Consider the following 21,532-nt stretch of genomic DNA (forward strand, 5'->3'; position numbering starts at 1 on the left):
ACTCATAATACTTAAGATTTATTTTATATTCATGTTCAATATTCTGTTTGGAGTTTTTTTCCCTCTATCTGTTCTACTTTTTAAATTAAGATCTTAATCGGCTTACAATGAAAGAATGTTAACTGATGTAACCCCATTGTTTGTTTCTTTTTTTTTTTTAATGTTTATTTTTGGGAGAGACACAGACAGACAGTGAGCAGAGGAGGGGCAGAGAGAAAGGAAGACACAGTATCTGAAGCAGGCTCCAGGCTCTGAGCTGTCAGCACAGAACCTGATGCAGGGTTAGAACCCACCAACTGTGAGATCATGACCTGAGCTGAAGTCTGATGCTTAACTGACTAGGCACCTAGGCGCCACTCCATTATTTGTTTTCAATCACAGATACAACTTATGATCAATATGGAAACTAGAAAAGAATACAAAACTATGCAGCAGAGAAAAACAAACAAACAAACATTATCCTCAGGTCCAACAATCCAGAAACAAGCAATGGAAATACTTTGTTCCATACATATGTATCATTTAAATTTCTGAAATCATACTGTCTAGACAGTTTTACATCTTTTCACGGTGCTACTGAAAACTCTTACTAAACACATTTAATGGCTGCATAATATTTTATGACTACACAACAATTTACTTGTCATTCCTCCTGTTATTAGACATGTATTCACATTATTTCTAATTATTCTAATATTTCATATATATCTATCATTTTCAAACATTTTTAGACATGGAATCTTTCTGACTAGAGAAAGCTCTGAGCAAGCCCAACACAACATAAACGTAACACTTTTTTCGATAAATTATAAAATTTACTTATATTTTGCCTTTAAAAGCCAGAACAAATTTCACTTTCTGGAAAGTCAGCTTATCAGAAATATATGAAGTACACTTAAGATAAGGAAGTCAGTTTCCTGGTACCACCAATGATATGGACATGCTCTCATGAGTTCTCTCAAATGAAAACAGATGAGAGAGCCAATATCACCACCTATCACTCTCAGATAATGTTCCATGGAACACATTCTGAAAAATCACTATTATAAATAGTACTGTGATAAACATCTTTGGGCATGAAGCTTTTTCCAAATTTCCTCAGGATAGAATCCCAGAAGTAGTATTACTGAGATTAAAGGAAATAACATTTTTAAGGCTCTCGATACTTAGTAATTGAGTTTCAATAATAAAAACAGCTATTAGAGCTACTGGCCAGTTCCTAGCCTATTTACCTGCTCACAGTCCTTCAAAGACTATGATGGTTATGATTTAATAAGTATAATTTAAGGTAGTCACAAAAAGATATAAAAATGGATATGATACAAAAGGCCAGGCACTTACCATCGCTCTCATGTCATTCTCAAAAGCAGCTAACAATAACACTTTTTTTTTTTTTTCAATGTTTATTTATTTTTGGGACAGAGAGAGACAGAGTATGAACGGGGGAGGGGCAGAGAGAGAGGGAGACACAGAATCGGAAACAGGCTCCAGGCTCCAGGCTCTGAGCCATCAGCCCAGAGCCTGACGCGGGGCTCGAACTCACGGACCGCGAGATCGTGACCTGGCTGAAGTCAGACGCTCAACCGACTGCGCCACCCAGGCGCCCCAACAGTAACACTTCTAAAGACATCAACCACCACATATTACAGAAGAAATATTTTTCACAAAATAATAATCAAAATAAATATTACTTCTTGGTTATTTGGGAGCAAGAATATTCTTACAAGTCTTATATGAAAACTTCAAAGTGGCTTCACTGTCACAGACAAACAAGGCAGCAATTCCATATCCTTCTTTTTGAGAAACATTATTTTGTAAGCAATATCCCATGTCCTTAAATATCCATGACACATGATACAGATCACAACTTACAGAGGGACCCTAACATAGTTAACCTATTTAAGCAAGCAGCCACAGCAGGTTGGGAAGTGGCGCTGCCACAGGTGGACCGGGAAGAGGCTTACCTGTGCAGCCTTTTGTTACAACACAGATTGCAGATGTTGAGACAGGATCCACCCCAGTCCTACTGAATCCATCTCCAGATTACAAAGCCTAAGCATACTTAATTTTTAATTGTACCAAAGATGATTCTTACATTCAGAGTAAGAACCACTGGGTTAAAAAAAAAAAAGGTTATGTTAAAAATATTTTTCCATTACTTTCAATAATACTTACTGAAGTATTTAGCCAGTCAAGTATGTGAACTTGGCTGCTTTCCTACTAAGTAGAATGTCTCTCTAAAAAGCCACAGTGCTTTGCAAGTTTCTGAGCAACAAAATAATCAAATTGTATTCAGGAATCCCCAGATGGAGTCCTGCCTGCTGTAGTGGTTTATTTTCCCTCATTTAGGGAATGAGTACTATTATTTGCAACGTGACTCGTGTTACAAATAGTTTAATCTTGAAGCAGCGAGGAAAAGGATTGAACAGAAGATCCTAAAGGCTAAGAGACAAGTGGCTTCAGCAAAAGTTTAAATGGGAGAAAATGAAAGCCTGAGTTTGATCGCAGAAGATGAATTTAGAACACTGTTGGAGCTTAAACATGGACATGTTTCATGAGTCATTAGAAAGCTGGAAGTGAGGAGCCCCTGGTTGGCTCAGTGAGTTAAGCATCCTTCAACTCAAGTCATGATCTTGCAATTCATGAGTTTGAGCCTCGTGTTGGGCTCTCTGCTGTCAGCTCGGAGCCCACTTCGGATCCTCTGTTTCTCTCTCTCTCTCTTTCCCTCTCGCCCACTGGCTCTCACTCTCTCTCTCTCTCTCAAAAATAAACATTAAAAGAAAGAAAGAAAGGAAGGAAGAGAAAGAAAGCAAGCTGGATCTGAAGTTCAAATGAGATGATGCAATGCTTCCAGCTGCTCTGAGTGAATAGTAGTCATGAGGGAAGAAAATGTAAGATGTAAGAAACTTCACCCAGGGGCACCTGGGTGGCTGGCTGGTTAAGCGTCTGACTCTTGGTTTCAGCTCAGGTCATGATCTTTCAGCTTCTTAGTTTCAAGCCCCACATCGGGCTCTGTGCTGGCAGCACAGAGCCTGCTTGGGATCATCTCTCCCCTTCTCTCTGCCCCTCCCCCACATGCACTGCTTCTGTCTTTCTCAAAATAAACTTTATTAAAAAAAAAAACTTCACCCAGGTCAAACATGAAATGGTAAGGCAAGCAAGGACAAGTCTTCAGGGAATGCTTATTATTGGGGACATGTGAGGAAATAATGAAAGTTTTGAAAGAGACTTTCTAGAAATGCAAGCACCATTGGAACAGGGATTTTTTGGCTTTATTCACTGTTATATCCCCAACACCTGAGAAGTATCTGACTCAAAAAAAGTGCTCAATAAATATCTGTTGAATAAAACAAAGAGAGAGGCAGCAAACCAATAGTATAAAGAAACAGCAAAGAGTTTCAAGAAAGAAGAAATCAACACTGTCCAATATTGCAGAGGTACAGAATGAGAATGAAGAAAGGGCCTTTGGATTTAGATATTTTGACTTTGTCTGTGAGGACAGTGTCTTAACAGAAAAGATTTCCAGAGAAAATGTGGTAACAAAGCAAAAGTAGCAATACAGCTACTACTTTTGAAACATTTGGTGAGAAAGAGGAAATTAGACAGTAGCTTGTAGGGAAAACTGAATTAAAGAAAGATTTTAGTATGCTTGCAAGCTTAGAGCCAACAGCTAGTAGAAAGGAAAAGGATGAAAACACAAAAAGAAACAAAAGGCACAAAAGATTGGTGATGATGAAACCAAGTATGGGCAAAAAAAGGAGAGGAAGTCAAGGAAAGGAGGGAAAATTCTGATATGTCCCAAACCGTTAAAATATAACTAGCATTTTGATATATAAAACAATCTCCTGGGTGGCTCAGTCGGTTGAGCATCTGACTCTTGATTTGGCTCAGGTCATGATCCCAGGGTCATGGGATCAAGCCCAGTATCAGGTTCCACACTGAGCTTGGAGGCTGCTCAGGATTCATTCTTTCTTTCTTTCTTTCTTTCTTTCTTTCTTTCTTTCTTTCTTTCTTTCTCTCTCTCTCTCTCTCTCTCTCTCTCTCTCTCCCCCTCCCTCCCTCCCTCTCTCTCTCTCTCTCCCCTCCCTCCCTCTCTCTCTCTGCCCCTGTCCCCTGCTCTCTCTCTCTCAAATAAATAAAAATAAATAAATAAATAAAACAATCTCCTATAATTTTGCTTAGCATTACTCCAAACTGATTTCCTAAAGGAACTAAATTCAGTTTCTAAATCAACAAAGAATTACTAGGGCCGAATTCCAAACAACCATAAAAACAAGATTTCTTCAAAGGCCTGAAACATTTGAACTCAATGTTGAAACATACGCCAAACACTGCTATGCAAATTATGTAAAATAAATCATGCTAATTTGTCTGGCTAGATCCTACAACATTCACATTCAAGACAGTAATCAGCAGATTTTCCTTTGCCTATGATCCCTGACTCTAGAGGCTGCCAAAATCCCACATATCAAATACAACATAAGTTGTAGTCAAAAAGTCGTGTTCTCACTCAGAACCTAAAAAACAGCCTAAGGTTGCCCCGCTTCTACTACTATTAAACCACAGTCTGAAAACTGAAGGACTCAATTCAAAGCCAATATAATTTATCCAAATCTAGGAAGGCCACTGCAAAGCCACATTCACATTTGCAAATTTCCAAGCTGGCTGCTTTACCCTCCATCTCTGCCCTAGCCTTGGAAATGTTAGTTATGATAGACACCCAAAAGACATTTTTCTTCTTGGAAAAGAAACAAGGAATCTCCCACTCTTATCTCCCTTCCAAAAGTTTAATCAGTTAACAATGCCAATAAACTTTGCATTATCAATTAGTGCACACTTTAAGGCTGTTATTGGTACACTTATCCACAGCCTTGCTTTGACCTGCATATTATCAGCATTTTCTTTTACTATATTTGCAAAGAAAAAAAAGGTACACCATAAAAAGACTTAATAATTTTCTTTCAAGAGACGTGACGTGTATAATCTTATAAAAAACCAGAAAACTAAAAAACAAACAAAAACAAACAGAAAACTGTTATTCAGTCCCCTGATACGCTTTAATTACAGCCATGAAAGGCTAAAGCTTACAGACAAGCTTCTGAGTCCCACACCTTGACATGCTTTTTACTTCTTTGCCCAGCTGCACTTCAGGCTTACTCGCACATCAATTCCATGTCAAAAGTTTGGCCTTCTTTATCAACTTTCCATTCTAGGCAAGTTGACTTTCGCATCATCTGGAATCTAACCTTGTATATATTGCATGTGTTCCTGCCATTTACTCTTCACAGACAATACGTGGCCTATGTGCACATGTCCATCAAAATGTAACCCTCTACAAGGTTCATTCAAATTCCACATCTTCCAGAAAGGTGCTCTTCTCCGTACTGATCTCTACGTTTGTTCTCAGCAGCCTTATCTTTCCACCTCCCCCTTATGAGAAAACTCAGCCAGGTGCTATTCATATGACATTTCACCACCATATCATATACTTGCATACATTTGAGCCCTCACTATAGCAATTTTTTTCTTACTCAGAACACCCTTCTTTTTTCCATTCTCTGTTCTCCAGCTTCTTGTCAGCCTTGCAAACCTGTGTTAACCAGCTGAGGCTACGATAACAAAATACCACAAACTACATGTCTTAAATATCAGAAGTTTATTTTCTCATCATTCTGGAAGCTAGAAGTCCAAGACCAAGGTGTCAGCAAATTTGATTTCTGTTGAGAGCTTTCCTCCTGGATTTTAGATGCCTACCTTCTTGCTTTGTTATATGCAGACCTGGTTCTCTGGTGTCTCTCTTCTCTTTTTTCCTCTTATTTTATAAAAAAAAAAATTTTATAGAGAGAGCATGAGTGGAGGATAGAGGCAGAGGGGGAGGGGAGGGGTGGGAGAGGTGGGGGGGAGAGAGAGGGGGAGGGGGGAGGGAGGGAGAGAGAGAGAGAGAGAGAAAGAGAGAGAGAGAGGGAGAGAGAATATGAATATTTCAAGCAGGCTCCATGCTTGGCACAGAGCCTGACATGGGGCTCAGTCCCATGACCCTGAGATCATGACCTGAGCCAAAACCAAGAGTCGGACGCTCAACTGACTGGGCCACCCAGGTGCCCCAGTGTCTCTCTTCTCATAAGCACACTAATCCTATAACATCAGGGTCTACCCATATGACCTATAATTTAACCTTAATTACTTCCAAAGAGTCTCACCTCCGAATGCCACACTGGGTTAGGGCTTCAACATATGAATCCTGAGGGCACACAAACATTCACTACACAATATTCTCACATTTCATGATCAACCTAATTATTACCTACTCTGTGAACTACCCAAAATAATTAAGCGTATCTTTCTCATGTCCATAGCATATTGTGACCTAGATGTGACCTTCTTATTGCTTCTGATTTATCTTTGTGTGCTTGAAAAGAAAATGTTAGATAAGGATTCTATATATATATATATATATATAGAGAGAGAGAGAGAGAGAGAGAGAGAGAGAGGGAGAGAGAGAGAGAGAGGGAGAGAGAGAGAGGGGAGGGAGAGATGTGTATATATAAATGTGTGTATATATATATATATATATACACACACACACATTTATATTGTCCGGTACTATACTCTTACTAATTGTCTTAACAATTTCTGAATCTCCCATTATGACTGTAGATTTGTCTATTCCTCCTTATAATTCTGTCAATTTTTGCTTTGAATATATTGTGTTAAATTCATGGAGATTAAGAAAGGCCAAATTTTCCTAGAGAATAAACTTTTCCTTTTAGCATTAAGTAATGACACTCATTTTGCTACTTTGACTAATTATGACATAAAGATTATTTTGTGTTACATTAGTTTTATAAGACTAATCAGTTATCTTTTGGTTAGTATTTTCCTGCTATAGTCATGGAGCAGAGAGACATGGAGCCCAACACAGGGCTTGAACTCACAATCCTGAGATCAAGACCTGAGCTGAGATCAAGAGTTGGACACATTATTATCCAACTGAACCACCCAGGCGCCCCTATTCCTTTCTTTCAACCTTTCTATGCCAGTACATTTTAGGTCTATCACTCATAAACAGAATATATCTAAATTTTTTAAATCTAATCTGAGAAATTTAAGTGGCAAGTTGAGTCCACTTACATCTACTGTGAATACTGATATACTTGCATTCACGCCTACCACCTTATTTTGTGATCTCTATTTACCAAAATTTTCCTCTACTTCATTTTTCTCCTTTCCTGTCTTTTACTGCAACGATTGAGTTGTCTTCAAAGGCATATCAAGAGCATTGCAGTGGAAGTGGTGCAGACAATAAGGGGGTGCATTGTCTGTAAAGAACCTTAAAACATTATTAAAATCAACTGAAGATGAGTCTGTTTTCCATTATCACCATTTGCTGGCAGTTCTAAAAATGTCAGTTCAGAAATGTGTTTTTTGTTGCTTTTTACTATGATTAGTGCTGAGTTTTGATAATATATAAGTCTCAAATTAGCAAATTTTTATTATTTCAATAAGCATTATACTATACATGCAGTTGATTTAGAGAACTCCCAGTTACACACTCTGTACCATATACATACGCATACATACTCATGTACTTATGTTTACAGATAACATTGAGTGGTTCAGAATCATTCAAGCTTACTTTAAGGGTAGTTTCATATCTCCAATCCTTGTTGTCTACACATTTCTGCATTTAAACAGCAGATTCAAAACAAAGTGATATATTAAGACAAAGAAATAATACTTGAGTATCTTCCATTCTGTTATTCTTTGAGGAAAAATAAAAGATGGGAGACTAGGTTGGCAGAAGAATCCAAAAGAGCAATGCTTGAACACCTGAATTGTTTTCACCAAAAACATTCTAAAGCAGATAATTTGATGATAATATTTACCATAACCTAGTCATTTTCTGATTTTTATGGAAGAAATCTTTAGAAGTTTTTATCAAATGTATTAGAAAATGGTATTTTTTCTAGAAAAGACATTTTAGTGAAACCAGGTATTTTTTAAAAGCCACTAGAATTGATATCAAGATAAAAAGAGATATGGTCAACACTGCAGTTTCAGAAATCTATTATAAAACACAATTTTTAATAAAACTGCCAAATTTATCCTTATGTGCCTCTTTTTTTTCATTTCACATACATGTGCACAGACACACATGTATGTGTGCACGTGTATATATACATACATCTGTCATTTCATGAGAAAAAAATTTTTCAAAATTAAAAGTTTTCTTTGATCAACTATGAATAAATATAGATTGACAAATTTTGTATACTGGGTACTGAACAAGAATATGCAAAGAATGCCCATTTTGTGAAGTCACTGACAGATTTGCAAAAGTTGTTCCTTTTCTGACCATCATTTGTTTCATCTCATAATCATTACTGAAAATAATCTGTCAGAGGATGACATTAAAAAATTATCCACTCCAGGTGTCAAATACATAAAGTAAACCAGTGGTTTTCTTTATGTTTTCTTTTACCATTTTGGAGGTTATACAATTTGTTTCTATTCTTTGGGTAACTACTCTTAAATTTTTAACTTGCATACTTGACTTAACCTAATCTGAAGTTAACAAATATCTCTAGCTTCCTCCGAAATAATACAAGGACTTCAAAATGAATGAACTGATTCTACTCTCCCATCTTCCATATTATTGTTTACAATAATTTGAGATCTACTTTGTTTTTATATCCCCCCAAATTTATTCACTATCATTATGTACACTCAATGCTTATGTATATTTAACAAAATTGTATTCCTTTTTTTTTAAGTTTATTTATTTTGGGAGAGCGTGAGCACATGCATGCACACAAGCAAGGGTGGGGCAGAGAGAGAGAACGCGCAAGAGAATCCCAAGCAGACTCCTGACTGCCAGCATGGAGCCCAACGCAGGGCTCAACCCCACAAACTGTGAGATCGTGACCGACATCAAGAGTTGGACGCTTTACCCACTGGACCACCAGGTGCCCATTAATTCCTTTTTAACACATTGCTTCTTATTGTCCATTTATTATTTTTGAGTAACACTGCCTTGTTCCTGAAGTACATCGTTTCAAGTTCTTTCAACAAGGGTTATCAGTAGTACACTCAAAACTATTCCTTATTTCCTCTCGCACATGAATAACAATTAGCAGGGAACTGATCTCTACGCTATTCCAATGAATTGGTAAATTACTACTGAAATACTTACTTCCTCCTCCTCTGAATCACCGTCATCATCATCATCATCATCTTCGGCATCTTCATAAAGAGGTGGAGGTAAAGGACCAACGATATCTTCCTCAATATGATTACCTGGTTCTTTCATCATTTTAAGAGGTAAAGGAGGGCCAATTAACTCATCATCAGAAGAACCAGAACTCTCTTCACTTTCACTGCTGCTTGTATCCCTGAAAATACAGAAACAGAAACTCTTTGCCTCTACTGCAACAAAGAACACTCTAGAGATAGTACTGATTTCCCAGGAAACTCTGCCTCTCTTTTTAACTAAGTTTTTATTTTAATTAATTAATTAATGTGTAGTTTGTTAAAATTGTAATTCAGACATTAAATGTGTAACTCAGGTATTATTTTATCTTAAGAAAGTAAAAGTTTCTTTTATCTACTTACCCTAAACATAAAGTCAGAGTTAAAGGTCACAGCAATTATGTTACGGGCCCCTGAGATAATCCTCACTCACGAAGAGCCAGCAGAACTGGGATGTGGGAAAAAACTACAAACTACTATATCCATAAGAAAGAAAACCACTGAGGTAACCAATCCCTCTGTTTCCTATATCTGAATCCAATCACTGTTTTTACCACAGGAGCAAATAAAGGCAGCCATGTAAGAAAGTTAGTATTACTCCCATAAGGTTTCAATATATTTTCTGAAACACAAATTGTTTCCCAATTTTTATTCAAATTTATTGAGTTGCTAAAATGTTTTATGTAGCATCCCTCGATTCTAAAACTATCTTACTGTAAGGAGCATCACACTGATTCTCAAGGTGTTTTTCTACCCAGCACACCGGAGGACCATTACGCAGTTGCATTGAGGTCTTTATCACGCACCTCTAGGCATTCTGAAATCCACCACCATCCACCATATGCCTCCACTTCCCATCCCATCCCAAAGGGTTGAGAATTGTGTTCATAATTGTGTGCATTAATCTATCAAATATTTTATAAAACTCAAAGTATTATTGCCCTCTAATAAAGTATTTCTAGTTTGTAAGCTCCATGAAAACAGAAATTTCTGTGTGTTGTGTTCACTGCTGTCTCTAGCACCTAAATGAGGCCTGACGTAATTAATAGGCACTCAATATCCACTGAAGAAAAAAAAATGTGATTTTTCTTTTTATTTTCATCTAAGATCAATATTGAGGGGAATACATACTTAAACACTTATCCACATACAAAGACAGAAGCAAGCAAACCTCACGAAGAGCTCCTCTTTGTTTTTGCAATGGTTTAGCTCGTGGTTCTCCAGCCCTACAGGCCTTCTTTCAAACCATATAGGTTAAGCTTGGTCCAGCATGAGGGTCTTTGCACTTGCAGTTCCCTCTGCTGGAACTGATCATTAAATGGCCTCTTTCTCATCTTTCAGGTCTTGTCCCATGTCACCTCCTCCAAGAGGCTTTAATGCCCCCCCTTTCTTAATCTTCAAACACATCCCTATCAGTCACTATTATCTTCATTCTCTTAGTTTATCTTTATTAAATACCTCACTAAGTTATCTTATTTGATTGGTTACTCAGTTGTTTACAATCTGTTATCCATCTCCTCAAATATCCCAACAATATGAGCTCAGAGATCTCATCTGACTCCCTAATTGCTGTATCCCCAGTGCCGAAACCAGTGCCTAACCCACAATAGATGTTCAATAAATAACAGCTGGATGACTGAATACATTTTTATTAAAGTAGTCACTCTCCAAAATTTTCTCCCTTGTGATTAAAATCACAAATTCCCAACTGTACTAGTTTAGAAGTCGCAGACTTTCTTAATGCAAAATTATTCAGAGCACAGAGAGCTCTAACTAAACTGTTAATCTTTAGCACCAATGCTTTAACTGAATTAACTAGTTCAGAAGCAAGCACTGAACTGACAACTACATGAAGCCATGTTGATTCCATGGCTGATTATGCAGTCCTCATACCCACATGAAACTAGATGGAATGTATCAGCTTCTATGCAGCTTCTAAGTCCATTTCTGTCTTTTTGCTTCTAATATACACAAGGCAAAAAAATAAACTATTTTAACATATTTTCAATTTCTGAAAAACAAAGTCTGTAAAATTATGCCCAAAAATGTCCGTGACAGAAAACAGAGCACATTCCATGTTTAAAATATGCCTTGACTCAATGTGGTGCCAAAATATGAACCAGATCCTGAGAAACAATATGCATCTGATGAGAAAACAGAGGAGTCAAAACCTAACATTTTTCTCAGCTGACTTTTTAAAAGAGAGCTTAGCTAAGCATTAAATAAGATGTGTAAGTATACGATTTCAGTTTAGAAATTAAATTCATAAGCAAAATTCATTATTTCTGGTACTAATTTCTTTAGAGAAAATGTAAATGTCTGAATGATTCCTATCTTACAAATTATGAGTATATCAATATTTCTCTCCTATCCTGCAGCTATATTTCATTGAATAAATGACATATTTCTTCCCAGTATTTGATTTTGAAGGGCAACTTACATTCATATACTATTTCTTTAAAGCCAAGAAAAGGGGGTAGTCTTAGGGACGCCTGGATGGCTCAGTCAGTTGAGTGTCCAACTCTTGATTTCACCTCAGGTCATGATCCCAGGGTTGTGGGATCGAGCTCCACATGAGGTTCTATGCTGAGTGTGGAGCCTGCTTGGGATTCTCTCTCTCCCTCTCTTTCTTTCTCTCTCTCACCTTCAGCCACTCTCCCCTGCTTGCACATGCTCTCACCCTCTCTCTCTCTCAAATTAAAACAAATGTTTTTAATTTATTTTTTTAAGTTTATTTATTTTGGGAAAGAGAGAGTGTGAGCAAGAGAGGGTTAGAGAGAGAGGGAGAGAGAATCCCAAGCAAGCTCCACACTGTCAGCGTAGAGCCGATGCGGAACTCCAACTCACAAACTGTGAGATCACGACCTGGGCTGAAATCAAGAGTCAGGTGCTTAACCGACTGAGCCACCCAGGCACCTACCAAAAACTTAAAAAAATTTTTTAAGAAGTGGTAGTCTTAAATGACTACCTTCCTCTAAAATTTTAACAACATTGTAGATTTTTTAAAAAATTATTTGGGGGCGCTTGGGTGGCTCAGTCGGTTAAGTGTCCAACTCTTGATCTCAGCTCAGATTTGATCTCAGGGTCATGAGTTCAAGCCCTGCATTGGGCTCTGTGTTAAATGTGAAGACTACTTAAAAAAATAATAATAATGAATAAAAAATAAAAATGGTTAAAGGACTTCAATAGTTATTTCTCCAAAGAAGATATATAAATGGCCAATAAGCACATGAAAAAATGCTCAAAACCTTTAGACATTAGGGAAATGAAAATAAAAACTACATGATACCAATTCACACCTACTAGGATAACTATATTAAAAACATAACAAAACAAAATGGAAAATAACTAATGACAAGAATGTGAAAAAATTGGAACCCTCGTACATTGCTGACAGGAATATAAAATGGTGCAACCACATTGTAAAACAGTTAGGCAATTCCTCATAAAGAAAGTTAAACAGGGGTGCCTGGCTGGCTCAGTCAGAGGAGCATGCGACTCTTGACCTCATGATCGTGAGTTCGAACCCCATGTTGGATGTAGAGATTACTTAAAATAAATAAGGGCACGTGGCTGGCTCAGTCAGTGGAGAGCATGTGACTTGATCTTGGGGTACTTAGGTTCAAGCACTACGTTGGGTATAAAGATTACTTAAAAATACTGGGGCACCTGGGTGGCTCAGTCAGTTGAGCATCCAACTTCGGCTCAGGTCATGACCTCACGGTTTGTGAGTTTGAGCCCCATGTTGGGCTCTGTGCTGACAGCTCAAGGCTTGGAACCTGCTTCGGATTCTGTGTCTCCCTCTCTCCCTGACCCTCCCCTGCTCATGCTCTCTCTGTCTCTCAATAATAAATAAACATTAAATATATATATATATAACTTAAAAATATTTTTAAAAATGAATCTTAAAAAGTGAATAAAAATTAAAAAAAAAAGAAAGTTAAACATAAAATCACCATATAACCCATAAATTCCACTCCTAGGTATATACCAAAAAGAATTAAAAGCAAAGACTCAAAAACATACGCTTGTACACCTATGTTCATTACATTCACAAAACTCAAAAGGTGGAAACCCAAAAATAGTCAGTAACACATGAATGGATAAACAAATTGTGATATATACATACAATGGAATACTATTTAACCATTTAAAGGAATGAAGTTCTGATACAAGAACTTTGAAAACATCATCCAAAGTGAAAGAAGCCAGATATGAAAGGAAAACAGTGTATAATTCCACTTATATGAAATATCTAGAACAGGTAAATTTCAAGGAGACAGAAAGTATATCAGAGGCTATCAGTGGCTAAGAGGAGAGAACAGTGAGAAATCATTGGTTAATGGTCAAATTTCTGCTTGGTGTGTAAAAAAATTTGGAAATAGAAAGTTGCCACAGTAGAAAAAAATCAAGACAGTGGTAAAAGGTTACAATTTAGAAATAGGAAGGTAAATAAAAGATGAAAAACAAAAAAAATTTAAGTAGTTTTTTTCTGGAAAGTAAGAATCATGAACAGGGAAAAACAATGTTTGATTTCATAATGTGTATAAATTCTTTGACAAAAATTTAAAAGATCAGTGGTTGTTGGGAATTAGGGGGAGGAAGGAATGAAAAGGTAGCGCACAGAGGATGTTTAAGTCACTGAAACTACTCTGATATATAATGGTAGCTACATGTCATTACACATGTGTCCAAACCTACAGAATGTACAACCTCAAAGACTGAACTCTCATGTAACTATGGATTCTGAGTGATGATGATGTGTCAGCATGGGGTTTTATGAGCCTAAAACTAATCTAAAAAATAAGGCCTTGGGGAGCCTGGATGGCTCAGTCGGTTAAGCATCTGACTTCGGCTTAGGTCATGACCTCACTGCTTGTGGGTTCCAGCCCCGTGTCTGGTTCTATGCTGACAGCTCAGAGCCCGGAGCCTGCTTCAGATTCTGTGTTACCCTCTCTCTGCCCTTCCCCCACTCATGCTCTGTCTCTGTCTCTCTCTCTCAAAAATAAACATTAAAAAAATTTTTTAATTAAAAAATAAATAAAATAAAAACTAAATCCTATTAAAATTAAAAATAAAGGGACAGGGAAAATTGATTAGCCATATGGAGGAGAAAATAAAATTGGATTACAACTTCACATTACTCACAAAAAGCAATTCTGGATTGATTAAAGACATAAATGTTAAATACAAAACTTGAGAACTTCAAGAAAAACATAGGAAGTTTTCTTTATGATCTCAGAGCAAAGACTCATTTCTTTTTTCTTTTTTTTAAGTTTATTTATTTACTTTGGGGGAGAGAGAGTGCGTGTGCAGGAGCACGAGAAGGAGAGGGGCAGAGAGAGAAAGGGAGAGAAAATCCCAAGCAGGCTCCATGCTCAGCAGCTCAGCACAGAGCCTGACACAGGGCTTGATCCCACAACCGCAAGATCATGACCTGAGGGGACATCAAGAGTCCGACGCTCAACCAACTGAGCCAAACAGGCACCCCAGGACTCCTTTCTTAAGCAAAACACAAAAACACAGAAGAAAAGATTAATAAACTAGAATACATTAAAATGTGAAACTTGTGTTTATTTAAAAAACACCATTAAAAAATAAAAATAAAAAAATTATAATAAACCATCAAGCAACCCAGTATAAAATCTGACAGAAGATACAGTTCTTTTCATATCTTCAGAAGAAAAAATATATCTCCAAAAAACTTTTAAAATGATGCACAACTACACTAGTAACCAGCAAAGTGCAAACGAACATCATAAGGCTATTACTTCACAATAATCTGATTGGCAAAAATGAAAATGTGTAACAATAATGGGTGTTGGCAAGGATGTGGAGCAACAGGAATTCTTACACTCTGCTGGTGGTAATGTAAATGGGTACAAACTCTTCAGAAAATAATTAAGCCAAATATAGTAAAAGTAAGTATGTACTTAAAGACCTAACAAGTCTACTACTAGATACATACTGTAAAGAAACTTTTGCACATATAAAACAGAGGATGGCTACAAGGCAGTAAAAACATAAAAAATATGTCATAATAATACAGAAAAACAGCAACCTAAACTGACTAGACAATGGAAAAAATTAGTGTATTTCTAAAAAGAAAACCAAACTGCACTGAAAATAAACTATAACCTCACTTGTGAACATGAGTGAATCTCAAAAACATCTTGGATTAAAAAAAAAAACACCACCACCAAAGTGAAAAAAAATCCAAGACAGCATTAACAGCATCAATATAAAATAAGAAATCATGAGGCCCCTGGCCTCAGTCAGTTGAGTATCTGACTCTTTATTTCAGCTCAGGTCATGATCCCACGGTTTGTGGGATCGAGCCCCAAGTCAGGGCCCTGACAGTGCAACGTCTTCTTGGGATTCTCTCTCTCCCTCTCTGCCCCTCCCCGACTCAACACTCACTCACATGCATGCACTCTAAATAAATAAGTAATTTTAAATAAGAAATCATATAAAACAACATACTGTTTAGGAATACACTTATACCTAATAAACTATTTAGAAAAAAAGGAAGTAAGGGTAAACAAAGTGAAAATTTCCCCTGTGCAAGAAAGAGAAATATGAGCAGAAAGAGGACTTCAAAGATACTAGTAAAGCTCTATACTGTCTCCCAAGCTAGGTGTTCACTTCATCATTCTCTCTACTTTAAATGTATGATATACAGAACTTTATATGTATAATATACTTCATAACAAAAATTTTTTGTTTAATTAAAGGGAAAAACAACCCTGACTTTACAGTGTCCATAATCTTATGAAAGAACACACAGCAGAAATAGTTTACATAATAGTGTATAATACGCTAAGTGCTATACTAGAAAGGTTGTAAAATATGCAAAACAATATTATATATGTCTTAGGGATACAAAGATACACAATAACGTTATAAAGAGATACATAAAAAAATTTAAATTTAGAAGATTGGTTACTTCTGCCAAGAAGGGAGGGGGTGGCAATGGAAGGCAGTTCTGAGAAGTGTTCACCATAACAGTAAAAGTTTACTTCTTAAGCTGTCTAGTGGATACTGTCCTTTATCAACTTTTTGAAAGTCTTAAATACTTCATAATAATTTCTCACTTATAATTTAAAGTAATTTTTATTAAATCTAGAAAAAAAGAGAATAGCATAATAATCTCATATCTGAAGGACAATAACTGCCTAAGAAATATATCTTAGAGAGCCTACCTAAGTGGCTCAGTCAGTTAAGTGTCAGACTTTGGCTCAGGTAATGATCTCACGGTCCATAAGTACAAGCCCCATGTCGGGCTCTGTGCTGACAGTGCAGAGCCTGGAGCCTGCTTCTGATTCTGTGTCTCCCTCTCTCTTGACCCTCCCCTCCCTGCTCGTGCTCTGTCTTTCTCTCTCTCTCAAAAATAAACATTAAAAGAAATTAGAAACGTATCTTGAATAAAATATGCTCAAACACATGAAAACAATGTTTGTACAATGAAATGTGATATAACTGAGATTCTTTAAAAGCTAGCGAATGTTGGGGCGCCTGGGTGGCTCAGTCGGTTAAGCGTCCGACTTCGGCTCAGGTCATGATCTCGCGGTCCGTGGGTTCGAGCCCCGCATCGGGCTCTGTGCTGACAGCTCAGAGCCTGGAGCCTGTTTCAGATTCTGTGTCTCCCTCTTTCTCTGACTCTCCCCTGTTCATGCTCTCTCTCTGTCTCAAAAATAAATAAATGTTAAAAAAAAAAAATTTTTTTAATTAAATAAATAAATAAATAAATAAATAAAAAGCTAGAGAATGAGAAAAAATATCAAATCCAACAAGTTTATCAATATAAATTATGAGGTCCAAATTCAAGTGGAGAAATAAATGATCAGCTTTATTTTTTTAAAAAAAGACGTAAAAATCACAGGAAAAACTGCACAGCCTTATAGCAATTAAAATTATGCAGAAATTATACAACTTCGAGTTGCCTCATTGAAGAAAAAAGTCATTTAACAGTTTCCTCCCACCTATATGTTCTAGCATTTTGTCCTAGTACGTGAAAACCATTATCAAAAGGACCTTTAAAAGTCCTTAACTAATGTTGGGGCGCCTGGGTAGCTCAGTCAGTTAAGCACCCAAATGCAGCTCAGGTCATGATCTTGAGGTTTGTAAGTTCAAGCCCTGCATTAGGCTCTGTGCTGACCACTCAGAGCCTAGAGCCTGCTTCGGATTCTGTGTCTCCCTTGCTCTCTGCACCTCCCTGCTCATGCTCTCTCTCTCTCTCTCGCAAATAAACATTAAAAAAAACATTTTTAAAAGTCCTTAACTAATGTGTACTTTCTCATTTATCTAAAAATGTGTATTTGTTTACAAAATTTCAAGAGAATTCTTTTTAATTATGGGCTTTCGCTTCCCTAGGAAAAAGGTCACCCTGTCCCTTCTCAGAACCAGTAAAGACTGCTCCCCCTAGTGCCAACGCATAGTCATTGTGGTGACTGACAAAAGAAGCTGTCACTTGCTTTATATTTCTGAGAAAACTAAAATCTGATAGTGTTTACTTGCTGACCTCTAATTAGAACTGAAGATCTTTAATTAAAAAAAAAAACTGAAGATATTTTAAAAAAATTTCTTAGAACAAAATCTCTATCTTTATCCTCTTTTTTCCTTTGCAATGACTACCAGTTTCAATTATCTAAGATAATCAATTATCTAGATTCAATTTAATCTGAGATTAAACACCTAAATGGGAGCGATAATTTAACAGAATCCTTTTGAGAAAATCAAGCACCTGGAACATGATTTAGAGCAATCTCTGACCACATTTGAGCCTGAAGATGTTGGTTCAATATCTTCATTTTGCCTTCTTAATTCTTTCTCTCTGTTCATTTCTTCCTCTTTTTCTCTTGCTTCTGAAAAGATTAAAAAATTTTCCAACAGTTACTCTTCAAAATTTTTCACTATTAATAAAGGCTAAAAATTAACATAGTCACAGAGATGTAACTTAGAGTGGTCCCAGTAACAGCAAAAAATTATCAACCTACATGTCTAACAATGGGAAAATAACTATTGTAAACCACGATAATATAAAATACAGTCAATAAAATTAGTGATGGAAAATGTACAAATCTGGGAAAAATAGTAACAGATGTGCTAAGCAAAATTAGCATGTGAATAGCATATGAACCACAATGTACTATCTAAAAAGATACGGGAGGAGTCTGGCTGGCTCAGTCAGTGGAACATGTAATTCTCGATCTCCGGGTTGTGTGTTTGAGCCCCACATTGGATGTAGACATTGTTTAAAAATAAAGTCTTTAAATCAATTAATTATTAATTAATAAAAATAAAATAAAAAGGTGTGGAAGGTTATAAGTAAAAAAGTATCTAAAAGTAAGATCTTAGGTAATTTTACTTTTCATTTTCAATGTTTTACGCTATAAACAGAATTTTGTTCATTCCCGGGTCACCTGGGTGGCTCAGTCAGTTAAGCGTCCAACTTTGGCTCAGGTCATGATCTCATGGTTCACAAGTTCAAGCCCTGTGTCGGGCTCTGTGTAAAAAAAACATTTTGTTCATTTCTGAATTTCCCACACTGGATTTGTGGTCAAGGACTTCCCACAAAAACCATGAGAAAATTTCAGATTTCTAGAGTTATTTACCTTGGAAAGACAAAAACAAATATCCAAAGAAATTAAATCTTTTTCCTCTGATAATCTCACTCTACAATTGAGGGACACATAGGAAGGAAATTAATTATATGAACAGTCTGGTTCTAAACTACCATGATCCTCAATAACTTAAGATAATCTTTAACATTTTTCCTTAATGATGAAAAAACAATACACCCAAACTTAGGCACTATTAAAGGGTACTTATTAATTGGAATGTTGTACTCTTTAGGGTCTTCTGTTGCTAGGACCTGGACGATGAGAAACAAGGAGATAACAAGCAAGTGTCAACAAGTAACTAGATATCCTCTGAATTCAAACAAGGAAGATTAAACTGCAGGAAGAGGTAAGGCCAATACATACTACAGCCCTAGCTTGTGTTCATATTTTTTGTGCTCACCACTGGGCTAAGGTGACTTAGAAGTTGACAATTCTGCACTCTGATGCTGAGGTTGAAAAAAATAAAAAAGAGGAAGATAATGTCCTATAAGAGCTGCCCCGGGGCACCTGGGTGGCTCACTCAGTCAAGCGTCCCATGTCAGTTCAGGTCATGATCTAACGGTGGGCAGGTTCAAGCCCCTTGTTGGGCTCTGTGCTAACCAGCTCAGAGCCTGGAGCCTGCTTTGGATCCTGTGTCTCCCCCTCTCTCTCTGCCCCTCCCTGCTCACGCCTTATCTCTCTCCTTCAAAAATAAACGTTAAAAAACACTTTTTTTTCAAAGAGTTGCCCTGTTTGGCTCCTACCCTTATCCTGCTTCTCCAGTCAATCCCTCTGTACTCTACAGGGTGGGAGGAGAGGGGTTCGGGGGTCAAAAACACTTGGACATTTGATCCTAGGCTCAGGTCTTGGGGCAGTTCTGACCTTACTCAGTAAACACTTGGACATTTGATCCTAGGCTCAGGTCTTGGGGCAGTTCTGACCTTACTCAGTAAACAGTACCTCGGCATACATTATTAGCTATCCAACAGCCATTTCTCCCTTTTTCCTTTGCTCCAAAAACCACAATTTTCTCCAGATAAGAGCAAGTGCTTCAGCAGATCCTGGGCCCCTCCCCGCCCAGAAAGGGTTAAAACTTGATTCCAACTCAACTTTATCACTCTTGTCAGTGGCTGTTTTTTGGAACTGATGTGCCACACTAATACTAGTCAATTAAGATCTGAGGAGAAGTCAGCTGGAAGAAAACTTGACAAAGGTTTTCTTACTTCTTTTATTTATTTTGAGAGAGAGAGAAGAGAGAATCCCAAGCAGGCTCCACTCAATCCCATGACCTTGAGGATCATGACCTGAGCTGAAATCAAGAGTCAGTTTAACCAACTGAGCCACCCAGGCACCCCTTACTTTTAAAACATATATCAAACAGTATCCTTTCAGCCTGTGGAGGTGGTCATCTGCATGTAACAAAATTTCACTTACAATTTTAGGTCATGAGAATATACCCAGCTTGGGACAAGCCAATACCCTACAACTGGCAAAGCAGAAAAAGAGGGAAAAACTTAATATTCTTCAGGTCAGGACTCAGAAGATGGAAGAGCCCCATTCCAGAGTTATTGTCATGTGCAACAGTACATTTTTCTTAGTTATGCCATTTTTATTTTTTTTAATTTTTTAATGTTTATTATTTATTTTTAAGAGAGAAAGAGAGAGAGACAGAGCATGAGCAGGGGAGGGGCGGAGAGAGAGGCAGACACAGAATCCAAAGCAGCCAGCACAGAGCCTGACGCGGGGCTCAAACTAAGGAGCCGCGAGATCACGACCTGAGCCAAAGTCAGACACTTAACCATCTGAGCCACCCAGGAGCCCCTTGAGCCATTTTTAATTAGGTCTTCTAGGACTTCTTTGCAAGTAACAAAAAGTATCTTAATAGCAACCTTAATTTAACAAAAATTAGAGCAGCTAATATTTAACACAGAGCTAACTATGTATGAGGTATTGTTCTAAGCACTGCCTATAAATTAACTCTTTTAATCATCACAACGACCTCTGAAGTAGATATTATTTTTTAGCTTTATTGAGGTATAGGTGACAAATAAAATTATAAAAGATTTAAAATGTACAATGTGCTATAATATACATATACATTATGAGAGGATTCCCTCCATGGAGTGAATGAACATACCCATCATCTCACATATCTACCTTTTTTTTTTTAAGTGAGAACATTTAAGTTTTACTCTCCTAACAATCTCAATTACACAATACACTTGAAGTAGGTACTATTATTCTCACTCTGCATTTGAGAAATCTATGCCATTGAAAAGTCAAGTAACAAAGCTATAAAGTCCCAAAACAGTGAATTGAGGCTCCAAAACTGGATCTTTCTGAGATGTGACCAGACTTTCTTAAGAGACTAAAATTATCCAATGAGCACCACCCACCTTAAGTAACAATTTGCCTGCCTTTCTCTCCAAGAGGCAATAAAGCCCACCCCTTTCACTGCATGCTTGTGGCCAGACTATCCGGAAACTGGCCCACCCACCTGTTTAACTAGAGTTCCTCAGCAGAGGATAACTACTCCAAACTACTTGTCCCTAGTGAAGCATCTAATTTTTTAATTTAAAATTTTAATTTTTTAACACTGGAAAGGATCTTCTTTTTTTATTTATTTTTTATTTTTTTAAATTTTTTAAAATGTTTTTATTTATTTTTGAGACAGAGAGACA

The 21,532-nt window shown here is 37.1% G+C and overlaps 1 protein-coding gene across 1 annotated transcript in view; it reads right to left on the minus strand.

Moving 5' to 3' along the window:
• WDR70 (WD repeat domain 70) overlaps window positions 1-21,532 on the minus strand; it is a 294,191-nt gene that overhangs the window by 264,816 nt on the left and 7,843 nt on the right. Inside the window, exons 4-5 of the mRNA XM_015067612.3 lie at window positions 17,993-18,113; window positions 9,194-9,392 (exon numbers count right to left, since the gene is read on the minus strand). Of these exons, the coding sequence (XP_014923098.3) occupies window positions 9,194-9,392; window positions 17,993-18,113 (320 nt within the window). The remainder of the gene's footprint in view (window positions 1-9,193; window positions 9,393-17,992; window positions 18,114-21,532) is intronic.

The sequence above is a fragment of the Acinonyx jubatus genome, chromosome A1, assembly GCF_027475565.1.
Source record: "Acinonyx jubatus isolate Ajub_Pintada_27869175 chromosome A1, VMU_Ajub_asm_v1.0, whole genome shotgun sequence".
Lineage (NCBI taxonomy): Eukaryota > Metazoa > Chordata > Mammalia > Carnivora > Felidae > Acinonyx > Acinonyx jubatus.